Source organism: Acipenser ruthenus, chromosome 29 (assembly GCF_902713425.1).
Source record: "Acipenser ruthenus chromosome 29, fAciRut3.2 maternal haplotype, whole genome shotgun sequence".
NCBI lineage: Eukaryota > Metazoa > Chordata > Actinopteri > Acipenseriformes > Acipenseridae > Acipenser > Acipenser ruthenus.
The window spans coordinates 7,395,661-7,420,000 of NC_081217.1; the positions used below are offsets into that span (position 1 = coordinate 7,395,661).

General features: G+C 37.7%; 1 protein-coding gene across 14 annotated transcripts in view; it reads left to right on the plus strand.

Moving 5' to 3' along the window:
- Window positions 1–11,597: 11,597 nt before the first annotated feature.
- LOC117430629 (ral GTPase-activating protein subunit beta-like) overlaps window positions 11,598–24,340 on the plus strand; it is a 30,324-nt gene continuing 17,581 nt past the window's right edge. For 6 of the 14 annotated variants that reach the window (XM_059003545.1, XM_059003547.1, XM_059003546.1 and 3 more), the window contains exons 1-11: window positions 11,598–11,788; window positions 15,921–16,129; window positions 17,204–17,406; window positions 18,616–18,779; window positions 19,272–19,458; window positions 19,744–19,875; window positions 20,269–20,447; window positions 20,858–20,905; window positions 22,444–22,491; window positions 23,056–23,103; window positions 23,774–23,925. In XM_059003545.1, the coding sequence (XP_058859528.1) occupies window positions 11,764–11,788; window positions 15,921–16,129; window positions 17,204–17,406; window positions 18,616–18,779; window positions 19,272–19,458; window positions 19,744–19,875; window positions 20,269–20,447; window positions 20,858–20,905; window positions 22,444–22,491; window positions 23,056–23,103; window positions 23,774–23,925 (1,395 nt within the window). In that variant the 5' untranslated portion in view covers window positions 11,598–11,763. Of the gene's footprint in view, window positions 11,789–15,916; window positions 16,130–17,203; window positions 17,407–18,615; window positions 18,780–19,271; window positions 19,459–19,743; window positions 19,876–20,268; window positions 20,448–20,857; window positions 20,906–22,443; window positions 22,492–23,055; window positions 23,104–23,773; window positions 23,926–24,340 lie in introns of all 14 variants that reach the window. The other 8 variants (XM_059003554.1, XM_059003558.1, XM_059003555.1 and 5 more) reach the window with 4 other exon arrangements.

Consider the following 24,340-nt stretch of genomic DNA (forward strand, 5'->3'; position numbering starts at 1 on the left):
GTGTACTTAAAATCTGCAGTTTAAAGCAGCCTTCCAAACAAACAACAAAATCAAAACATTACAGACAAAAGAATGATGCTCTCCTACCGAGACCCAAGTGTATGTATTTCTTTAGTATTATGGTTAGCCTAATAAAACAAATGTGCTCTAGAAATGTGTGAGGGTCGCAATTCACAGTCTTGGGCATGACCATGAAGGATTGGGAATTATGACTTTAATGGGCTGAGCATATAACCATATCATATAGCAAGCTAACCATATCATATAACTTAGTAAACCACCACTGATTTAAACAAATGGTCCTTTATGTATTTGCATAAAAGAAAAAAAAAACACCTAGTTGTTTTTGTTATGATGAAAAGTATTGAGCACCCCTCTCTATAGTACTCAGCAATGCCTATACACGTGTATCGTCATAGTGCAAGCACTTTAGTAATGGTAGACGCTGTATAAAAGGGCTAAAGTGGATGCATCCATAAATAATGAATAATTAAAATGGCTTTTAAAAGCTTTATGGGGATGAAAAAGAAGAAATGGCCCACGTAAACATGACTAAATCAAGCACCTGTTACCATAACAACCTTTAGCAGGATTGTGCAATCTGAAAGTGACATTGAATTACAACCTTAAACCTGAAAAGGGATGACAGAAACACAATCCCATCAGGCATAGTGTTCTGTGAGGCTGAGGTCAAATACAAAAATAGGCCTGTATCTAATATACTGGAATTTTTCTTTCCTTTTCTGTTCTAAGAGCCCGAATGGTCATGTGGCCTCAATTACAAGGGGTCCCAGCCGACAACAGCACACCTCAGCAAGCACATACCGCACACGTCACAATAATAACACAACAACAAAGCAGGGAAATAATAATAATCTCCCAAAACACAGATAGCTCAAGGTTGATCGTAATCAATGCTCTGGAGACACCAGGCAAGGAGGCTAGAATTGAAATTGCTTTGAATATAATTCCATGTCTATGGGAGTTGATATGCAAAGGACACTGGACTCTGTAACATTGGCAGAAAATGTATAGGCTCTTCAATGTTATAACTGGCACATTAATGCTTTATGACTGCCAGGTTTTGAACAGGATTTAAGAATGGTTAGAATGGGAATATGCCTCAGATCGCCTGGGCTTTATCACCGATAAACTCAAATATGATGGCACTCTCAGGATGTGTATTATAATACCGTAAACCCAACCCTCAGTGGGAAATAAATGATTGACAACAGATACAGCATAAAGTGAAACTACAGCATCAAACACAGAAGACTTGGGTCTATTTTAGTGATGTCAAATATCTAAATACAACCACTCCATAGTACTCCCACTGGTGTTTTCCTTCACATATGCAACAATTAACCTATAACTGATCATTGATTGCCATGCCGTGTATTTTGCTAGCCTCAATTAAACATGCATTAACGGATTAATGGCCCAGGTGCTCTAATTGGAGCCTCACATAGCTAGCTAATGCAATGAAGCAGAATATAATGCAGAAAGAAGACATCTTCTTGCTTTTTAATCATATCATTTTCCCAATGGATAAATTCCTGTATGCTACTATGTATAATAATATTCACATGCATGTTTGTCAACAGTGGTCGACACATTTTTTTGCATCTTGCATTTGTTCTCAATGCATCCATTATTGTTGATTATTACCTGTTAGATATTCAATTAGGAAACTGGTTTCTGATTGCTCCTTTAAAATAGATCCATGCATGTATTTTTAATATATAAAATGAGTTTGTTAACTACATGTTTTGGATGTTTTTTCTGCAATCAGGTAGTGTAATATGCATGCCCCTTTGTTGAGCAGTAGTCAGAGTGTATACTGTATATATCGTACATACATGCTTTTTTTTTAACAACTTCTATTTTTATTTGTATTTATTACTGGGATGCCTCAATAGGAGCTGATTCAGTTTCTCTTCCTTGGTTTATTACACCTCATTTGTTTTCATTTTTTACTCAGAGGTTCCGCTGAATAAATTATGAAATCCCTCAGAGAATTGAGCTGGGTCTTTGTTTTCACAAAAGCAAAAGAAAAAAAGAAACCAAATGATAAAAAATCCTGCTGCTATGTATTTGGAATGCACTGTATATGAAATTGGCTGACACTAGCATTAAGTGATAAACGATGCATCCTGGCTTGCTGTGGAGGGGACTAAAACATAGTCTTCTAGTTTTGTATGTACCTTTTTAATTTCCAACAATGTGATAAGACTTTAAATGACTGGAATTATGCATGCCTTTCACCTCTGAAATCATTTTTACTGATTTATTTGACATGCCTTTAACCCTAGATGCGTCCAGTACTAATTCTGAAGTGTCCCTGCCCCTAGGCTAGTACAGCACATCAGTCATTGCTACAATAATGCTATCTCTTTTTCAAAAAGGCAGACATAAATCTTTTGGATGTTAAATGTGTTATTGTTTAAAAATGTATATCTGAACATATTATTACAAAGATGTATCACCTGCTAGATCAAATTATTGTTTTGTGTAGTACAGTAAATGCAACACATATAACACAAGCTAAACTCCTTTCTCATGTTATAGCTTTTTTTGTTTAACAATACGAACAAAATTAAAAAATATGCTTGAGGTTCATAATGTTCTCTCCACACTGTAGATAGAAAATGCATGTAATAATTCTATAAACAGTGAAATGATATTAAGTAAACGATTACTATTTTCAAATAAATTAATTTAACATCCAAATCATGTTAGTGCGCTTGTTATAAACAGTTAATAAACAAGCAGCACATAATAAAATAAAGTGTTGCCGCCCTCTTAAAACATTTAAATGACTGATTGTCATCCTTCAATCTTCTGGTTGATAATTTATCAAAAACACCACAGTACACAAACCTTCACCTGCCAAAATCAACCTGATGTCCATTATTTTACCACTGCCTGTCTTCACCAGTTCAGAAAGCAGAAAATCTGAAACAAGAGTGTAAGAAGGTGTTTTATACAAGATGACGACTGAGTGTTAGATATGATTTTCATTTTGCTCTCTCCCTCTCCCTCCCTCTCCCTCTCCCTGTTCCTCTCTCCCTCTCCCCTCTCCTTCTCCCTCTCTCTCTCTCTCTCCCTCTCTCTCCCTCCCTCTCTCTCCTCTCCCTCTCCCACTCTCTGTCTCCCTTTCTCTTCCCCCCTCTTTCCCTCTCCCTCTCCCTCTCCCTCTCCCTCTCCCTCTCTCTCTGTCCTTCTCCCTCTCTCTCTCTCCCTCTCCCTCTATCTCCCTCCCTCTCTCTCCTCTCCCTCTCTCTCTGTTTCCCTTTCTCTTCCCCCTCTTTCCCTCTCCCTCTCTCTCTCTCTCTCTCCCTCTCTCTCCCTCTCTCTCCCTCCCTCTCTCTCTCTCCTCTCCCTCTCCCTCTCTCTCTGTCTCCCTTTCTCTTCCCCCCTCTCTCCCTCTCCCTCTCCCTCTCCCTCTCTCTCCCTCTCCCTCTCTCTCTCTCTGTCTCCCTTTCTCTCCCCCTATCTCTCTCTCCCTCTCTCTCCCTCTCCCTTTCTCCTCTCCCTCTCCCTCTCTCTCTATCTCCCTTTCTCTCCCCCCCCCCTCTCTCCTCTCCCTCTCCCTCTCTCTGTCTCCCTTTCTCTTCCCCCCTCTCTCCCTCTCCCTCTCTCTCTGTCTCCCTTTCTCTCCCCCTCTCTCTCCCCCTCTCTCTCCCTCTCTCTCTCTCTCTCTCTCCTCTCCCTCTCTCTCCTCTCCCTCTCTCTCTCTCTCTCTCTCTCTCTCTCTCTCTCTCTGTCTCTCTCTCTCTCTCTCTCTCTGGTTCTGTAATATCGTACTGTAGTTTGACAACTGAGGTGAAAGGAACTCAGAGACGGTCTGTATAGTCAAGGTGTAATTCCTGCTTGCTCTCAAATGTCAGTTTGACACCAATTGGTAATCACTTTTTTTATTCCAAGTTATAGATGTCATTCATAAAATCCTACAGATTATAGTAGAAGCAGGAGTTGTTTGACTCACAAAGTGACAAAATGGCAGCCGAGTTGAGGGAGGAAGTTTGGCCATAGCCAACGAACAAGACACAGGAAGCTACAGTGTCAGAGAATGTGGTTACAGACACTAATAGAAATGAAAATGATTGCAGGACACTGCACTGTCAAAACAATGAAAATATATAAACCAAGATTAAATAATGAAAAGACAGTCATGCAGATTTCCACAGAATTGTTTTTCTTCTTATTATTAAAGGTACCCTTCTTTGTTGCCAGAAGATAAGGGTTTAATGAACTTAATAAATTAACAAGCTGTCTGAAACAGAGATCCTAATTAAAATAAAAATACAAGCATTAAAATAAGATCTTTAAATTGTATTGGATCATGTTTATATGTAGTTCTTTATATATAGTAATTATATACTAGTATGGATTATCAAACACACTATTTTCCTATGATATTTTCTATTGCATGCTGTCCCTGAAAAGTACAATAAAAATACACAAAAGATTAAAATATGCATATGAGATTAACATATGCAAATATGTGTGTACATACATTTTATATGAAAATATGAGACCTTACTCTGGGAAAGTAGCCTCAAATGCACTAATAAAGCAGCGTATCTATCTATGCATGCATCATAAATGATTTCTTCCTTTGGGCAAACACAGATTGTTAGGAGGTATTTTGGAAAGGAAGAGTGTATGAAAACAATACTAAAGTGTTCTCGAGAGCTGCCAAGAATATATTACTTATGTGTGCTGTAGTTAGAGCAGCATCGGCCATGTATTATAGTGCTTTGTTCATATAGGTTGACACACAGCAACCTCTTGTTTTATCACTATAATATGCATTATATGAATATAAACATACTTTATTTGGTATTCCTGGTGTTTTGCTTGCTTGGCACATTACTGAACTCTGTCTCCCCCTGCTGGAAACTTGTGCTACTGTTTTAGTTTTGACATTCTTAAGCGCACAGCATCGCCTTGTGTCCACTTGCGGTAAGGCAGATAATTTGTGAAGATTTAGCAAATTTATTAAAGGGATACCGTCAACATTCTTGTAACATTTAATTTCTTATCTGTTTAATATCATATTATTAGCAGTTTGTAGAATTCTCTATTGCTGTTATTATTTATCAGGCTTATTGACTCCTGAAAGATTAATTTCTGCTGTTCCTCTGTTGTGTTAATGGAAAATCTCTATATTAAGAGAGGGCAGAAATGACATCTGCAAAAATCTTGACTTTTCAAACCACCTCGTTTCACAAAGCAATCCTTTCCAGATGCAGACCCAGTGAAATAGGACATTTTTCTTGAAAAGTCAGTAAACATGACAAATAATGTCCTACAGCAGAACCAACACCAGGGAACAAAAGCCTTCACAGCATATTAAGACATTGCATATTATGAAAATGTAGATGATATCAATTAAAAAAAAAAGTAGAGCAAAATGTGACTCTAGAAAACCGTCTTCAAATTCAAAGCGTCTGATTTAAAACACAAGGAGAAGGTAGCTTGTAACAGTGAGTAAATAACACTTTGCAGATATGCTCCTCTTTGTCTTTAGAAGCGAGTCTCTTTCTCATAGACCTCACCTTGAATTACCTTCAAATCTCACGCTTGAAAAAGCCAGAGATGGGAATCTGAAAAACAAAATGGTAGTGGGTTTGCTATTAATAGTATCATTGCATTAATAGTATCATTGCATTAATAGTATCATTGGTCTGCCATTTCTTGTGCTGATGATCTTTATTTTGCTGTTTAGACTCTGGAATATGCAGAGATGTCATTTACAACATTATAGATTTAAAGCTACCACTGCATTCTGGTACCTGATCACTTCCTGTGCTGTGGGTCAATCACGTATCAGGAAGCAGAAGTCTGTTTCTTTATTTGTTTACTTATGTATTTATGATCTGTTTTTAAAATGTGCCTATCCCTAATTCAAGTAAATAAAAAAGCAAAACACAGACGAACATTCAAACTTGTCATTGGATAGCTATTGACGTGCAATTGTTTGTGTTATTATCACAAAAAAAATGGTAAGTCCATGGTTATATTTTGTGTAAAACAAACACCATGAATTCATAATGCGGATAGTTATTCAGGTTCTTTCTTCAGGGTAATATTGTGCTGTTTCTAAGGGATTCTATTGATATTTTTCAATCTCTGATATACTGTAAAGACGGGCTCACCTAGTTTATTAACTATTAACAACTTGTTTACTAACACATTAGCATTTGTTCCTCATGTTGTGTTAATAGTTAATATACCAATAATAATAGAAAGGTATCATTTGCTAAACATCCAGACAGTAACATCTTTAGAAGTACATTTAACCAAATTGAACCCCATCAAAGTAAAACAGTGCTCCTAAAATAAAGTGTGACAGAGGAGGATTTTGAAACTGTGTAACACACAGAAAAAGTGACTCTTGACAATTAATAAATGAAGCTTTTCGGTAGGCGCGTGTCCGGTTTGACAGTACTTGCGCTCATTATCACTTTGTAAATGCTCGCCCTCATTTGTCACTGTAATTGTTAACTTGATCAAGTTAATTGAGCACTTTCCAGAGAGACCTGGTCATGGACAGAATCATGCAAACGAGCTGCGAATGTAATCCGTCTAATGAAGATACAGTGCCAGCTGAGTGACATATCCACCCTTCCTGTCCTGGAAAGAATGATTCACATGCCCAGATCTGTAGCTGAAACATTTACCAAGGCCGTTTTAATGTTAGTAACGCCGCCCTAAAATGTATAAACCTGATTCTTTGTGAACCTCATTTCACTGTGTTCTTATTACAGTCACCCCCTGGGGGAAATGCCAGCAGGATCGATATAGAGTTACAGAGCGATGATCCATCACTGTTTTAATCATTAAAACAGACTTTCATCTAAGCATATGTATTGCTGTCAGGTTTTATATATGTGCCTGAGTGCATAATTCGATCATATGGAAAAATAATGATATATCAATGAATGAAGATCTTCAGAAACGTCTTCAGTAGTGTACCTTAAATTCAATTTCTGCATTGCTGTTAGTTGTAGTTTTCTGCTTTCATTACACAAATACAGTCCTCCCTGTTATTTCACAATTTGAACATTCTCTGATTTGGTTAATTCGTGGTTAGGCCATTGTTAAAGGTACAATATTTTACGATATCAACCTTGATAGTTCAGGATATTTTGATGTGTTTGTCAGATAGCGAAATAACAAGAGGATCCTCGAGTTATGTACAGTGTTTTCAATATACTCACAAGACATTACAATCATAGAGCTTTTCAGATTACGTTATGTTGCAAGAAATGAAATTGCTTTGATCCCAAACAAAATAAAATCCAAATAAACAGCGCTGATCTTATCATTTTTAAAAAATGATAAGATCATTCATTCCTTCCTGTTCATTACTGGCATCCTCAATTAACTGCTATCATGTTTTTTCCAGTTTGGAGATATCTGGCAAGACAGCACATGAACTGTTTAATTGACAGAATGCATCATTCTCATAGCACAGTCTGTACAGGGTTACTTTCATACAGTGGCCACGCATATGTGGTGGATGAATATGTGCTGTGAACTGTGCTAACAAAATCCATCCACCGGCTGATCAAAGCAGCCCCTATGTGTCCATGTAAGTGCTGTACCAGTAGCTCATTTTCACATAGAGTACTGTGCAAAAGTTTTAGGCAGGTGTGAAAAAATGCTGTACAGTAAGAATGCTTTCAAAAATAGACATGTTAATAGATTATATTTATCAATTAACTAAATGCAAAGTGAGTGAACAGAAGAAAAATCTAAATGAAATCCATATTTGGTGTGACCACCCTTTGCCTTCAAAACAGCATCAATTCTTCTAGGTACACTTGCACACAGTTTTTGAAGGAACTCGGCAGGTAGGTTGGCCGAAACATCTTGGAGAACTAACCACAGTTCTTACTTTACAGCATTTTTCCACACCTGCCTAAAACTTTTGCACAGTACTGTATGTACCTGGAATTGGACCACATTCGTGGGATTTGAGTCATTCTATTTCAACTGATGTACAATGAATCCTGCTGCATTATTCTGAATAATAATGAACTAATTGAAAGTACACCAATACTGGAACCGGAGGGTTGTATCAAAATTAATCCCATAGAGAAGGTGTTCACTGTAATAACCCCAGGAAAAGGGCTAGGTATTTTTCCTAGCACTATGCGGAATCTGTATGACTGCAGAAAACCTCTCACCTTTTCTAGGTTTATGTAGGTTGATTAAATACCATTGCAATACCACTGGAACAGGTCCAGTTCTGGTAGAAATATGTAAGAAAATATTCCATTGCTCTACAGGACCTGTAGTAGAAACCCATTTGGCTTTAAATGAATGTAGTTTATACATTCCATGAAAGTAAACCGTGGAGCTTTTCTTTCAGTGTGCCTTTGAAAACCTCATTATTTTTCAAGGTCATGTGTGTTTATACAGCTCTGTGAAATGAGTTTGCAATAATGGTGTACGTGGTTTGAATTCTTTGTCACACTAGACAGCTGTATGTTTTTCAGCTACAGTATTCTAATTTAAAAATTGTGTTTTAGCAGTACAGCAATGAAAGAGGGTTTGGGAATGTGGATTTCTCATACAGAGGAATATCAATTGCACAGTGTAATGTATTTCTTGAATGAGGACCAGTTCAGGTTAAAAGGTGAGGGTTTCCTTTCACTAGTTTATTGTGCTGGGAAATGTCTCTTATATGACCACATATGGATTTTTCACATCTCCTCTCCACAGTATTAATTAATATAAATATACACTGGTCATGTTGGAACTATAAATAACAATGTCCTTTACTACTGAGATAAACAACTCAGGGACTGTTTAAAATACCACCAAGTTTAATTTTAGCACCAGTCAAGCAGCGTTGTGTATAATCCTGGTATGATGTCCTGACAGCTGTACTGTAGTGAGTTTATATGGCACAATGGTTATACAGTGGCTGTACTGAATCTAGGGCCTGCAGTAATCTGCAAACTCACAAAATGTAAACAATGACAAAGGCCACCACCCAGGCCTCTGTGACAGACAGGCTTTTAAAGATGTATTACAAATCATGTATACAAAATATCACGTTGTGTGTAGGGGGTCTTTACTGAGAGATAATATAAAACCATACCCTACACACAACATACTTAAAAAAAACACATTTTCTTTACAGGTCTGCCCATCATAGCTGTCCTGACTGTTGCCCGTGTCTTTTCCACTGTAGGATTACACATTGATGTCTATGTTGACCTCTTTACATTGTTCTGTTTAGCTTTGTTAACATAGCTTTCTTTATATAAACAAGTCCCTGGATTTAAGTTCATTTAAGTTTAAGCATTCTTTCTTGTACTGGTTAGATAAACAGAATACTTCATGGACATTCATGGAGCACTGCGTTTATTTCTCTCATGAGGAGAGGCGTAAACAAAAGAAAAACAATGGCAGGCAGTGTGTAATTCAGGTAAAATATTATCTGTATAACAACAACACAGTGTTCTGTTCCCTGCTACACTGTGAGAGACTGTGGAGCTTGCTGATGACATTCATATCCTGCTTTCACGGGGTTCAAAGATTGAGGATCCTTGTGTACCTGCAGCTGAACCGAATGTAAGTCTAGTTTCTAATGAAAAAGAGAGTGTATGGAAGGGGTTGCCATACTGTTCCATACTGTATTTAGCACCAGTAATTGTTTTGGAAATATGGTAATCTATTTCATATCAAACATTCTCTCTCCCACTCCTGGCAGTTCTGATTTTTACAACGATTTGGAATGCGTCTCATAAAATATTATTACATTGACTAAATGGAGGAAGCAGGAAGCTGTCCATTATGTTGTTGGTCACAATATTTGCTTCAGATGTAGGGTGTGTTTGCTCATCTCACAGCCTCAGGACACTTGAACACAGCCCTGCACATCAGAACAAGTGGAGCACAGAACTACAGTGCTGTAACCAGGTAAAACATTTGAAGTGCTGCAGGTTTTACATGTACTGTATAGTATTGTTGTTACTCAGCTTCCTTTATCACGTCTAGGTTACAGATTTGTTGTAACATCAATTTTTGCTACCTCGTCGAATTTTCCTACCGGTAGCAAAATCTGACATGTATAATTGTCAGATTTTGCTACCTTGTCAAATTTTACTATTTGCACCAAAATTTCTCAAAGTATAAACATTCAAAAGAGGAAAAATTTGATGGCTGTTCACCTTGTGTCAAAATGTCCTACCTTAGCTATGAAAAAGGGCAGGGAAGGGAAATTTGTAATGTTCTATTGTGTAGTTTTATGTTCTCCTAATCAAAATTTGATTAAAAAAACAAACAAAAAACATAACCATAGCATTTAACAGAAAGTGCACCAACCTTCAATCGAAAACGTAGAAGCCAGATGTCTCAAATTTTGCTTTTCTGCTTTTTAGTAGCCTTCAGGATAGAATTTGTTGGTTAGGTAGTCATGAATAACTGAAACCTTTGCAGCCATGATCACACTGAATAATTAGAAGGAAACAAATTCTGATATTTAACAGCAAAAGCAAAATTTGATGACCTCTCCTGAGCTTCAAGGGAATAGAAGCTTTGGGCATGCACAGCGCACAAGGTAGGAAACATTGACGCTACATTGTTTTAATGAATAGAATATTAAAGTATAATAATGTAAAATGAATGTGATTGCTCCAAATGAACAAGGTTTTGTATAATACAAATATCATATCTTTAAAAATAATTTTAGATGTACAAACTTTTTAACACTAGCATATGTTAATATTTTATTTTTTCATCTCGTGTGGGTTTTTTTTGTTGTCGTTGAGAAATATATGTATATGTGTGTGTGTGTGTGTGTGTGTGTGTGTGTGTGTGTGTGTGTGTGTGTGTGTGTGTGTGTGTGTTTTAGTACTTCTATGTGAATAATAACAGCATACATTTTCCAAAAGTAGGAGTTAACAAAAGACTGTAAAACACTACTTGTATACGAGTGTTTACCCTATTTTCCCTACAGCTGTTTCAATGAATCCTGACCTGTCAGCCTCTGCCATTCAGCCCTGGGCCTGGCCGTTTGTTCTAATTTGTGTCAAACTATGCGGGTGTTTAGTTATGTGGAATAATGTTGACTGGGGTTAGTTTCAGAGCACGACTTTAATAATCTCAACTCTCAGTCCATCATCATATTGTGCAATGGGGCAGATTTGAATTAATCAGGTGACGCATGGCTTTCGTTTTGCCGTAACTGGACGCTGCAGCTCCACCACCATTGTCTTCGTATTTAACTCTTTTTATTTTAGAACTGATAATGTTAAATCAAGATGTATCCCGGTTTAATATACAAGCGCTGATATTATTAGAAGTTCGACTCATTGTAAAATATATGCACTAATACTCCCACTACGGTATTATTTATATTTTAATTAAAATACATGGCGGGGATATGGTGCTGATTCTTTTGGACTAGGACGTTACAACACAATTTGTTACTGGCGACTTTACCAACGTTGCTTATCATACAGTGTTTTTTTTGCATATTTAGGAGAACGGTCGCCGCGCTCGGTTAATCGTGTAATTGCCAGTGTGTTCCATCCTGCAGAGACTGAGGGGGGCGCTGTGTTCGGCTAAATTCGGTAATCTGCGGCGGTTCCCGATGCCCGCAGTATCGCTACCGGACTCCGCCGGACGGAGACGGGGCGGAAGAGGATATTTGAATCGTTGGTCTATCTACAATGGTGATGCTGAAGGATCAGGGACTGTAAAACTGGTGCTGTAGCGGAGACACAGTGTTTTGATATGTCAACCTTCCTCGTTCAGACAGGTACAGTAATATTGCTTCTTGGACCAGGCATTCAGGATTTATTTATCCCGCAGTGTGGCCTGCACGAGCAGTGCGACAGGGGACTCGAGTCCAACCAATGGCTGATGATTGGTACCTGATGTGGGTCTGTCTTAGACACACTGTCGGTGACATTTTAAGGAACTAGGTTGCTCTGAACCATAAACTGGGGAGCGTCTGGTTTTACATTTCAGTCAATTAGGTGTAGGAACCGAGAGTTTGTATGTATAATTTTGTATAAGGAAATGAATGATGTCTTTATTTGACTGTGTTATGACAGTCAGCGTAAGCTGCAAATATTGTGACAGTTTTTTTTTCTGTTTTATATCGCTTAGCTTATAAGGTGGCATTTTGTCTTTTTTCTGAATGCATCTTATTACAGTTGTTTTTCTTGGCATTGCCCAGCGTATACAAGTGCAAAACATATACACGGATATTGATTTCTTATTTTTTTTGTAAAACCTCGATAAGCACAAATCTCATGTCATTTTTCAGATTTTCTGATTATTGTATCGTGCTCAGGAGAATCTAAACCCAACCCTTCCGCCCTTCATGACTCCAGTCAGGATTGTGCTGTAGGAGCTACATGTTTTCCTTTCTCCTTTCCGATCTTTACTCTCCTTTTCCGTTCAATGCTGCTGTGCTGTGCATCGGCACGAATTAATCCTAATCAAATTAGCATTCACTGTATATACAGTAAAACATAACGCTAACAAAACATTTCCTGATCTCCCTTTGCAACAAGCCTTTATGAACGTGTTGTGTTTACCGTTCCCTGTACTGCAACATGGTGGCGATTCTGTAAAAACAAATGTGTGTGTGTGTGTTTACTTCCTGTCACCGTGTAACATTAATAACCATTATGTTAGCATGCAGGCAAACCATGATGTGCACCAATCTATATACACTGGCATACGGTGAAGGCAAGTGATATATGTTAGTTAAATGCTTAGATGTCCCCATACAGTGATAATAATAGAGAACGCAAGGTGCCACACCTTATTAGTTGATGTGGCTCAACTATAACTTCAGTTTATATGCACAGAGAAAGCTGATGCAAAGTTGATGTCGGGCTGCTTTTTGGGAACCATTGTTGGTAGTTTGTGTGTCAAAGTGTGTGAAAAATACATTAACAAGCTGGACTTGTACACTTAATTGCATTTTTAGCTGTAGTGTTGCAACGGAAACGTGTTAGATTCATGTCTCTGAAGGAAAAATGCCTTCAAAATGATTAGGTATTGTTAACCATGTGCCTGTTTCACAGGTACTGTGTTTTAAAGCGTCTTTTCTTCGACTGAAGAAATAGACTCCTATCTTAGATTTGAAGCCAGTCTCATATTCTGCTAATGGCAAGGTACTAAACTTCCGATGAAACTCTGTGACTGACTGGTAATCGTTTTTATGAATGAGCATATTACACATTGACGATTTAATTGTGGAAAATAGGCTTACCTTAAAACCTTCATGTTTAATTAACCCTACTCCTTGATTTGTTTACAGGGAGTTTATCTGAAAGCTGTCTGTGCAATGCACCTCCTAGTTGTGAGTGCTGCTTCAGGTATATACTGTAACTTCAGCTGTGTTCGAAATGTAAGACTCCACAATGGGAACTTGTTTAAAATACTCCATTACCATTGTATAGCTTGACCCTGAACTCCAAATTTAGGAAATAAACTAAAACAGATTTCAGATTAAACAAAGGGCTGTTATTGTAACAGCTAACCCATGTTTCCTTGTACTCTGCACATGGAACTGGAACCGCATTGTTTAAAGCATTATGAAGTGCTGGTTTTGTCAGAGACTATTCATTTACTGCAATACAAACTAGCAACTTGTCTATGAAAAAAACAAAGATTGATGAGCTATTATGATTTTGCTGAATTTAACTTTAGGCTTAGCAGCACACAGCTCCAGGTCTTGAAATGAGCAAACAGGGCTTAGAAATCTGCTCAAAATGTAATGAAAGATCTTTCAAGAGACAAAAATTAACATTGTTTTTGTTATGAATTTTCTTTTAAAGGGTATTTGTATGTTAGCACATACTATATCTTAAAATAATATTAATGTAGTAATATAAACTAATTGCGATCCTGTTTCAAACACAAATCTACTGGGATGAGATCCCCAGATCTTTAATCATTGCTATGTAATTAAAGGTTGTTGATGCATTCATCAGTAAATTATTAACCCTTTTATAATGAGATTTCTTGACACCAACCAATAATATCTTACAACAAGAGGCCTTTTGTTTAGGAGACATCTATGGTAGAGTTTCATTATGGTTCCTCATGAGGGAGTGAGGTGGCACATTATTTAGGGCTAATTTATGAAATAAAACATTCCGCTGTGGTCTTACTGTACCCACACAATTTTAGAGGTAACTAGGGCAGTGGCTGAATTTCTTGGCTTGTTGATACTTCTGTTGAGGATGAGTTGATAGTAAGAACTTGGCAACTTACTTTCCCTAAACTGAAAAATAAAGGTTATCTTCGTACATAAAGTGAATTCTAGGGTAAATAGAAGAACGGGGTGTATGCTTTGGATATGAGAGGATACATATTTGAAGAAGTAAACCACGATTATCTGCTGGAATTCGGGAAAGTAAACTTTTCCTGTTTTAACAGAGTTCTGTTGATAATAAAACTTACAGAGATCATATCGAAGCTGTGCAGTTAGTCATAAATATTGCCCTTTCGTGTACTGTACTTGTCAAATAAAAATATATTCTAATGTTCCTTTTGTACATGTGACAGAACTAAGGCTAACAAATCAAATGAATAGCTGAAGTTTCAACTCAAAGTTTACAGTAGCTGAAGTGCTGAGGTCATTAATGCATCTCAAACTCCTGACAGATGAAGATCCCCTTTCTTGATAGAAGTAAATGGTGGAAGTGTCTTTGTGTGCAAGTATTATAAAGTGCATTATATGGGGGTTCATCATTTGACATTGTACGAACAGTGCCAATGTCATATTCTTTATATTGCCTTGCTAGTAACACATTCTGCATTTTAAAATGGTCCTCCATTGTCTTTGAGTAGAACAACTTAAACTAAAGGAAGTAATTGTGCACGCAAGTGATGATCACACCTGGCAAAATGAGAGTGAAGCTGTTATGTTCTTGTTTTTTTTCCGCTCTTGGCTTTTCCTGATAAGTAGTGCCACATTTATTTAGGCATTTGCAAACAAAATAAATGCAAACGACTCTGGCCCACATCCCTCCAAATCAGACAGCAGTGCATGCAAATCAGTGAGAGAGAGTGAAACTTCATTTCAGACCATCAGATCATCTTGCTATCGACCAATAGCAGGTCACAAACCATAACATTAAAACACAAAAAAATGATAAATAATTAAAAGGATTGGCATGACTCAAGAGGTATGAAAAATTGGGGCAGTTGCAATACTTTGGGTACTGTGGTATTTTATACAGTCTTTTAAGCTTATATTCTGCTGTTTTCTATGGAACAAGTTGGCTTCTAAAACATGAAGGATGCACCCAACCCCTTCTGATCCTCTGGGCATGCAAGTACAAGTAGATGACAACATGCATTTTGTTTGTTGTTAATTGGCTCAGCCCACCGTCAGATCTGCGACTGCTCTGGAAAGCTTTCTTTCCCCAGTGGGAACATGCAAAGGGAGGATAGTTATATCTAAGCCTTAATGTAGCGTTACTTGGTAAGCCTTCCAATGCCACAGTCAGAAGCTATGGTAGAATTCAGTTCATAACTCAAACTAATCATGTTTGTGGTTCCAGCTCACAAATTGCAAAGATGTATTGAAACTAAGAGATGTAAAGCCTTTTGTAGAAGTTAAAGATCAATAAAGGCAGAAATGAAGTGAGTTGAAGTAAACAAAAAAAAAATCAATACTTCTTTCCAAAAGCAGTTTAAATTGGATGGTTATTGCAAGCCATGTGCTTATTTGTGTACAGCAAGAATCAGACAAAATACAACATTTTATACCTCATGTTATGGAGTACAATGTCAATCTGTGCAACGTTGTACAGTATGAAAGCATGACTTGTGTATGAATGGATAAGAATACCCGATTTCATTATTGCTCACCTGTGCTGCACATTTTCTCATACGCAAGCTCTGTGCTTTGTTTCAGGTAGTAATTGGATTGTGTAGTACAGACAGACGCACCATGTATTCAGAGTGGCGGTCGTTGCACCTCGTGATCCAGAGCGATCAGGGTCACATGAGTGTTCTGCACAGCTATCCTGACAGTGTGGGTCGTGATGTGGCGAACGCAGTGGTGCGCCCGCTTGGACTGGGCTTAAACACCATAGGGGTCGAGAGCATCCTCAAAACGGACAAAGAGGTAAGAGGTCTTCTGAGCTACACTGTGACTACACAGCAGTATGGTTGTACAGAGATGACTGAAATCTTAATTGGGATTGAATGGTAATTTCAGTTATTGATATGAAGTCTCTTTCAATGGCAGTCTTCAGATGCTAGATTTTTGCCTGTACTGTATTTTTGAACAAATAGTCTAAAAGCTTTACCCCAGTAATGTGCAATTAGAGGTGCTGACAATGTAATGCTTTTACCAGTAGCCATCAGTTTGTTTACAGCCTGCAATATTTTTTTTGTCTGTATTTTTCCAGACTTCTGGTGGCTGCATAATTGGAACGGTCATCAAAGCATAGAAATATTAAAACTAGCTACTAAATAGGCAAGCTTAAGGCTTTTTTATTTTGTGTTCTTCATATTTCTGGCAAAATTTGCTTTTTACCCTTTCACTACTTAAGGGTTGAACATTTTATGACCCATGGTGATTCTGTGGGGTATTTGCACAGTACCTGTGTTTAATTAAAAACTGAAAATGCACAACCTAAACAAGGAATGAAGTCATGTATTTCAAGGTCAGGCAAAGGGTTGTGATTTTGATGGCGTTTGGTATGCTTGTTGCACTCTCTGGGGGACAATACGTTTTCCTTGCTTTTTAAAGTTCAGGTTTCCACAAAAAGTAGAACACCTGCCAAATTTCACATATTTGATTATGTTTTTAAGATGCAAGAACAGACTGGTAACTTTTTAGGTAGAATTTAAGTCTATTGGAATGCATTATTTCTTGAATCATATGCAAAAACAAAAGTTTTTATTATTTTTTAGAAATTGCATCATTTCAGGTAGAGTAAATGCCTACACTGCCACAGCTTTCCTGATTTCCATGCTTTCTACACTAATTTGTTATTGATAGAAGTAAGAATTCTCTATCTAGTGGTTGTCCAAAAAAATGTTTGAGCCTAGTATTACTTAATCTGAGTGGTATTGACCATGCTTTTTGTTGATAACAGATCTGGTTTGTGGTTTTAGGGTAGTTCAGATAAACGTTACCTGGCTGTACTTATTTTTAGAAGTTAAGTGAAACTGCAGTGTTTGTGCTGTGCAGGTGAAATGGACAATGGAAGTTCTGTGTTACGGACTGACCCTGCCTCTAGACGGAGATACTGTAAAGAATTGTGTGGATGTGTATACTGACTGGATTATGGCACTGGTGGCTCCTCGAGACTCTATTCCTCAGCCAATCATCAAGGAACCAAACCTCTATGTTCAGACTATTCTCAAACACCTCCACAATCTCTTTGTGCCCAGGTAAGAAAGCTGTGATAATTTAAACCTTTGTATAAATAATTGTTTACCCTTCAAACAATCATACCCGTGTTCCTTTTACCTAAAAAGCTGATAATGTTGAACATATGTTAACCTCGACAGAAATATTAAAAATAATCAAATTACAATCCTTTTACTGTAATATTGCATTTTTTTCAATTTCACACATTACCACCCACTGGCAAATATTGTAACTATAGCTTCTTTTGAATTGTAATGCTTTAATTGTAGAAAGAAAGAAAAACCTACATTTTCTAGGCCTAGTTTAAGTAGTGTCCGAGCTATTTTCACCTGTTTTTTACTGTTGGTAGATTTGTGGCTAATAACTATAAAGGTCACAGGTACATGTCATACATGAAATGAATGTGCACACACTAGGCTTCCATAAAAAAGTGAAATAGTCTGAAACTTACCCTGTTCAATACAGATAACAAAAAACACAGAAAAAGAGATGCTTTTTTGAAAAAAAAAAACATTATTTAGTGTTTGTAAAAAAAATATTTTAGCATGGCCAGCTCAAGTCTGACAGTGTACATTGAAACTTCAACATGTAGGCAATGGGGAAAAAATGAACAAATTGGATAGCAACACAAATAAATAAAAAGCTGATTCATTGAAAATGTGCAAAAGAAAAAAAAAAAAAAAAAAACGCATTCGCATTATTTGTCTAGGGGACCCAGATCATGTGGCACAAGATGGGGCTGTTCACTGTGGCTTGAATGGCCAGCACGGTGGTGACCATGGCAACATAACCCTAACAGCTCTTGTCTTGTGCATCTGATCCACAAACCTGAAAAACAAATAAATATATTTATCGGGAAATAGGTCCTTGTGCCTTTGATGTCGCCATTATTTTGTAAAGATTTTTTGTGAAAATGTTTGTTTACTGCACCGAGGGAGGTCTGTCTTACAGCGCAGCAATAAAATTGCAAAACACTCGCATTCACGGCTATCTCCTAACATGGTCCTCTACCGGAAATACACAAATAGGACCTCGTTTTAAAGCTCTGACTCTCCTCTTTCCAATGGTGTATCAAGCAGGGCTGTCTCTCACAGTGCCTGAGTAAAAAGAGTTAAAGGGCCAGGTCGCCGGCAGGTTATTTAACATTGGGTGGACCCTGTAGCGTTAAATATATATATATTTAAAAAATAATAGTAATTTTTCCTTTTTTTCTTGTGTGTGTTTTGAAGGCAGGACAATGCTCCCAACCAGTTCAGACTGTGTCAGCAGGTTTTAACAGCAGTACAGAAGCTGGCTCGGGATTCCGCTACTATGATGAGGGAAACCTGGGAGGTTCTGTTACTGTTCCTGTTGCAGATCAATGACACACTTCTAGCCGCTCCAACTGCCCCGGGTCAGTCAGCCTTTTCCTTATTATGAGGTTAACATTACACTGTTAACTTAGCTTAAAAAAAAAAAAAAAAGCTTTATGTATGTTTGATTTCCTTTTAATAGGACCTGTACCTAATATCGGGTTGGGCTACCATTTGCCCTGATCCAGCATAGACTTCACAAGGTGCTGTAAGGTGTCTTGAAGGATGTTAATCCATTCATTAATATTTCACACAATTGGTGCAGAGAGGAAGGCAGAGGGTTGTGATAGTGTTGTTCACTACTGTAGCTAATGCATACAACCATTATAAATGATTCAGTTCACCGTTAAATTAAGTTTAATTTACTTTTATGCCATGTTGATGAACTATTCTTTACTGTATAAGGACCATTGACTAATTCAATGCTTTCCACATTTCCTTTTTATTTTAAGTCTAAGTTAGATAGTGAAATAACTAAAAATGATTGTGTTGGTGTTTCTTGGTTCCCTGAATCTGGTGTTTTGTACCTTTAGGTGGAATTGCTGAGCATTTGGCAGAGAAGCTGATAAGTGTCCTGTTTGAAGTGTGGTTTTTGGCATGCACCCGCTGCTTTCCCACCCCTCCCTATTGGAAGACAGCCAGGGAGATGCTAGCCAACTGGAGACACCATCCCCCTGTGGTGGAACAGTGGAGCAGGGTCATCTGTGCACTGACCTCCAGGTCAGCATGTAGAAAATAGGACCTTTTATATTAGACATCTAGTCATCCATGTTGTGGTCAAGCATAAAAACTGAATGAAACTTTGTTGTATATAGGGGTGGGACAAAGTCAGTGTTGCATTGTTATTTTAATTAGGTTGCTAAATAGTTTTCAACATTGGAGGTAAAATACCAAAAATGGATGACAAAGCAAAGTATATTTTGACTGAGGATCGTGTCAAGAAATGTCCCAAATAAACTTTACATGTGACTTTGGAGAAAATGTGCTTTTTTCTATTGTTTCAAGATTGCTGCGCTTTACGTACGGCCCATCATTTCCTCCATTTAAAGTCTCGGATGAAGATGCAAACTTAATTCCTGCTGAAATGGACAATGATTGCATTGCCCAGACTTGGTTTCGCTTTTTGCACATGCTGAGGTATGAAAACAGTAAGAAGTTTATGTTGTCCTACATATCTGTGTCTTGAATGAAGATATGAATATCTTCAAAATGTATGTCTCGTATATTTTATGATGCGATGACTGGCTGATTTAGTTTCCACACAAGCATGTTAAATCAACTCTTTTAAATGATCTGCATTTCTAAAGGCATTCCTTAATTAGCTGCATGTTCTTCCTTGCTGTGCCAACAATGTGGATCGTGAGAAATGAGATTGATACATTTAAAATAATTTATTATCACTGAATATATGGACTTGACCCCCCCTTCTCTCTCTCTCTTTCCCAACATACGATTGTAAGTCACCCTGGATAAGGGCGTCTGCTAAGAAATAAATAATAATAATAATAATAATAACATGCTTTGTTCCAGTAATCCTGTGGATTTGAGTAACCCAGCAATAGTCAGCTCCACCCCGAAGTTCCAAGAACAGCTCCTGAATGTCACTGGTGTACCACAGGAAGTTATTCAGCACCCCTGCCTCAAACAGCTGCCTCAGATATTCTTCCGTGCCATGCGAGGGATCAGCTGTCTGGTTGATGCATTCCTAGGTAAAAACAAAAGAGCTGGACTGTGTTGTATGGATGTTCTAGCAGGACTTGTATAAAGGGGGAACATATTTATTTCTTTCTGCTAAGAAATAAATAATAATACGAAACATCATTGAATCTTCTTCAGTGTAGCCTCTTTTTAGTAGGATCAATACCATGACACTTTCATTCTGTATTAGGCCTGTTGGTGTTTTACCTCGGGGGTGATTTATAGACCCAGCAAAAAATCTGGTTTATACAGTCTAGATCCATTGTCATTTTACATCATTGAACTGAACAGCAGTTTGACAAACCTTTATAATGTAAAACAAATTAACCAAGATTCCGACTGGAATTGTTAGTTGGCTTCCTGAGTTCTCATTTTTGTGATATTTTGTTTTTCTCCAGTATGTTCTCTTTTCCCCTCACAGGTGTTGCAGTCTCTAAGATCTATATTCATGAAAGACTGCCATCTTGTGGTATAAAAAGCTACGGCTCCAGCACAATCAAAAGGGGGCAATCTTAATAATTTGGGCAGAAGGGCTTATAACTGAACACAGTGATTCCAGCTAACTTTGGTTGTGGTTAGAAAAGAACTAGAAGCTGCAGTATTTTGTTTGTAAATAAGATCGAAGGCTTGGATCATGACTCATTCAAAATCTCCCCAAATTTTGCATTTACTAATCATTTTGATAATAAAACTATAAAAATATGATTGCACTAGCTATTTATTTATTTATTTATTTATTTATTTTCTGAAGACTATTCCCACTTGTGAATTCTTAGTGTTCATAGCACAACTAAACAGAATACTGTATCTTCTTTGTTTATACAGGGGTTCCTCAAAACCAATTAGAAACAGCTGCCATAACGTTGTCAGGAAGGTGTAAGGTCCTCATGAACAGACAGGAGAACAGTGATTCAATTTGTTCTCAAGTATGGCCCATAGTCATAACTTTTGAGACTGTACTTCATGAAACATCAATCACCTGCCAACTGAGCACCTGTCTGCTGTCTTGACCATCATGACTGAAACTGACTAGTAACAGGGAAATGCATGTTTTAAATACAGAACACATGCCAGGATGACCTTTATAGCATTTATGAAGGAATGGCCCATGTACTCGAAATTGTGTGTTCATTTTCACAGATGTTTCTAATCTTTGTCCAATCCCTGTATGCATGTTCAAAATAGAATTGGTGATCGTTCTGACCCTGATGACTCGCAGGGCATGGTTACGGATCGTGAGTCTGGAATTCTGTTTGTCATCTTGTGTTCTGTGATTGTATTTACTGTCAATCTTTCATGGCATTCACATAACCTAGAACCATTTGAATCATTGCAAACACCATACAAAGTGAATTGTAAGAAGAAGAAATGAAAAGTTATTTGAAGCTACTTGCTCTGTTTTGGAGCACTGTTAAATTATCATTCCACTAAATTATTGCTGTAAACATTCAACATTTACAGTGAAACCTGAAATAACGGGTCACAGGCGGGACTGAATAATTGGGCCTGCAGGTGTCTGCCCTGTCACTTGTATTGGGGGTGTGGGGACCCCTTCTGGTGAACAAACAGGTGACTGATTAGTTCAGGAGACTGTAAGCAGGTATTTTCCTTCAGGATGTGGAATTAACCTATTCACCTGGGCTCTTTTGCTTCAATGAACAGCAAAAGAGGTTTAGGAGGCTTGGTGGTCCAGTAGTTAAAGAAAGGGTCTTGTTACCAGGAGGTTCCCGGTTAACCGCCTTGCGCCCCGTCCTTCGGATGAGTCGTAAAACCGAGGTCCCGTAAGTGACTTTGCAGCAGCAGTCGTTGTTGATGCATGGTTCACCCCCTAATCTCTGTAAGTCGCTTTGGATAAAAGTGTCTGCTAAATGACAATAATAATAATAATGTCAACAGCTCGAACAGGAAGTCTTCCTTTGTCGTTTGGTTCACCGTTTTGTACTGTAATGAAAACAAATGTGATTTTCCCCTTTTGTCACATAGCAGATTAATTTCTTTTTTCTTCAGGCTTTGCAGTTTCTAAGAATTATTTACGTGAAAGACTCCCATCTTTAGGTATGAGTTTATTGTAAACACTCCCAGTGTTCAGTAACACTTTAACATGCATGTTATCATGTTCACATATTATCACATTATACTGATACAATATAAAACATAGCTATGCAGACCAATTGCCAAAACAGGGCTGAGCAGATGAGTACTCTTGAGTAATTCAAATCTATTTTTAGGTGATTCATCTTATTTTTTGGTTTTTTGCTTGGTATATTCAGGAAAATGTTGCTTTAGCAACTTTAGTTCCCAAAATTAACTGGGAGGAGGGAAAGCAAAATGAAGTCTTTTCAACTGATGAATCGGAATACTTCCTGTTTCTTGTGTCCGAAGACACTGATATTTAGCATTGTCTTTAATCTTCAGGGATCTCAACTGAAATGTTGCATTCAGGCAGCAGCTACATTATTATTGAACAGGAGTAAAATTTGCAACACATGTAGTCTCAGCTTTTGTTGTAGTAACTTTTAGGTTAATCCCAAGTACAGTATTTTCTTTTTTATTTGACTTATTTTTCCTTTAGGAAGTGGCATTTCTTTCCAGGAGTCTGAACTTGTATTTCTTCCACAGGCATTATCGTCTCTAAGGGCTATATACGTGAAAGACGACCCTCCTCTGGTATACAAAGCTATGGCTCCTAAAGGGAGCAAATATAATAATCCGGGCAAAACAAATACAATGATTATAACTTGGTTGTGGTGAATAACAAGTAGCACTAGAAGCTGCAGTATTTCATTGTGCAATGTGTACCAAATTCCACAAACCTTGCCTTTACTGCTAATGTCTTAAATGTGTATTTAAAAAAAATGAACATGTAAGAAATATTAGAACAATGCTGCACCTTTTTACCACTTTCCTGCAGGTGTAGGGGTGCACTGTACAGTCTGGATGTGTGCTAATTTAATCATGGATCATTTAACCCTGATCACTTGCAGCTGCTAGACAATATATCTGAAAAACAGCACTTTGAAGCATTTGGTCCTCATTATAAACCCATTATAAATCTTACTTGAAGCACAGATCAGTAATTTATCGCTGTTAATGAACTTAACAGTAAAACATCATAGATCTAAATGTGTGCATTTTTGTTTTGACACGTAACAGCAGTCAAGCAGATAGGTGCAAATACTTTTCAGCTATATTGTGGTTTTCGGTAGTGAAGCAGCCATGCAAATGTTCCTACCAGATTCAATTTCTAACCAGCCAGGTGAAATTCTTCTGGTTGCTGGGCAGTCCGTACTGTAGTTGGTGTGTTATTGCCAGTAACTTGCTTTCTTCGTTTTGCTAGGTATCTCAAGGCCTAGGTCGGACAGTGCTCCACCTACTCCTGTCAACAGACTGAGCATGCCTCAAGCAACCACTACAAGCAACACCACCCCACCTCACAGCAGGAGGCATCGGGCTGTCACTGTAAACAAGACAACCATGAAAGCCACTACAGTAAGTGCTGTGCCAGAGTACCTAAACTGGAAACAAGGAATATGCTTGCTTTAGCAGTGGAGTAAACCAATGTCTGTCAGCACGGGCAAATCTAATATTTATATTATGCATGTTTATTTTAAACTTCCCACAGTTGTTTTTAACAAAACATGAATTAACATCATAAACTATCAGTTATGTTTTTGGCATTCTGTTGATTTAAATTCTTTAACCTATACCAGTGTGTTTTAGTAGAGGCCAAATAAGCCAAATAATTCACTTACTCACGTGATTATCAGCAGGGGAATTATAACTCTTTGTTACAACAGTTTCCAAGGGATTGACAGAGTCATAATCAAGACTTTAAAATCTATTAATTCTACTCACTGGCATTAGCAACATCACTGGTCTCCTTTTTGTTGTGCTTCGTGTATGT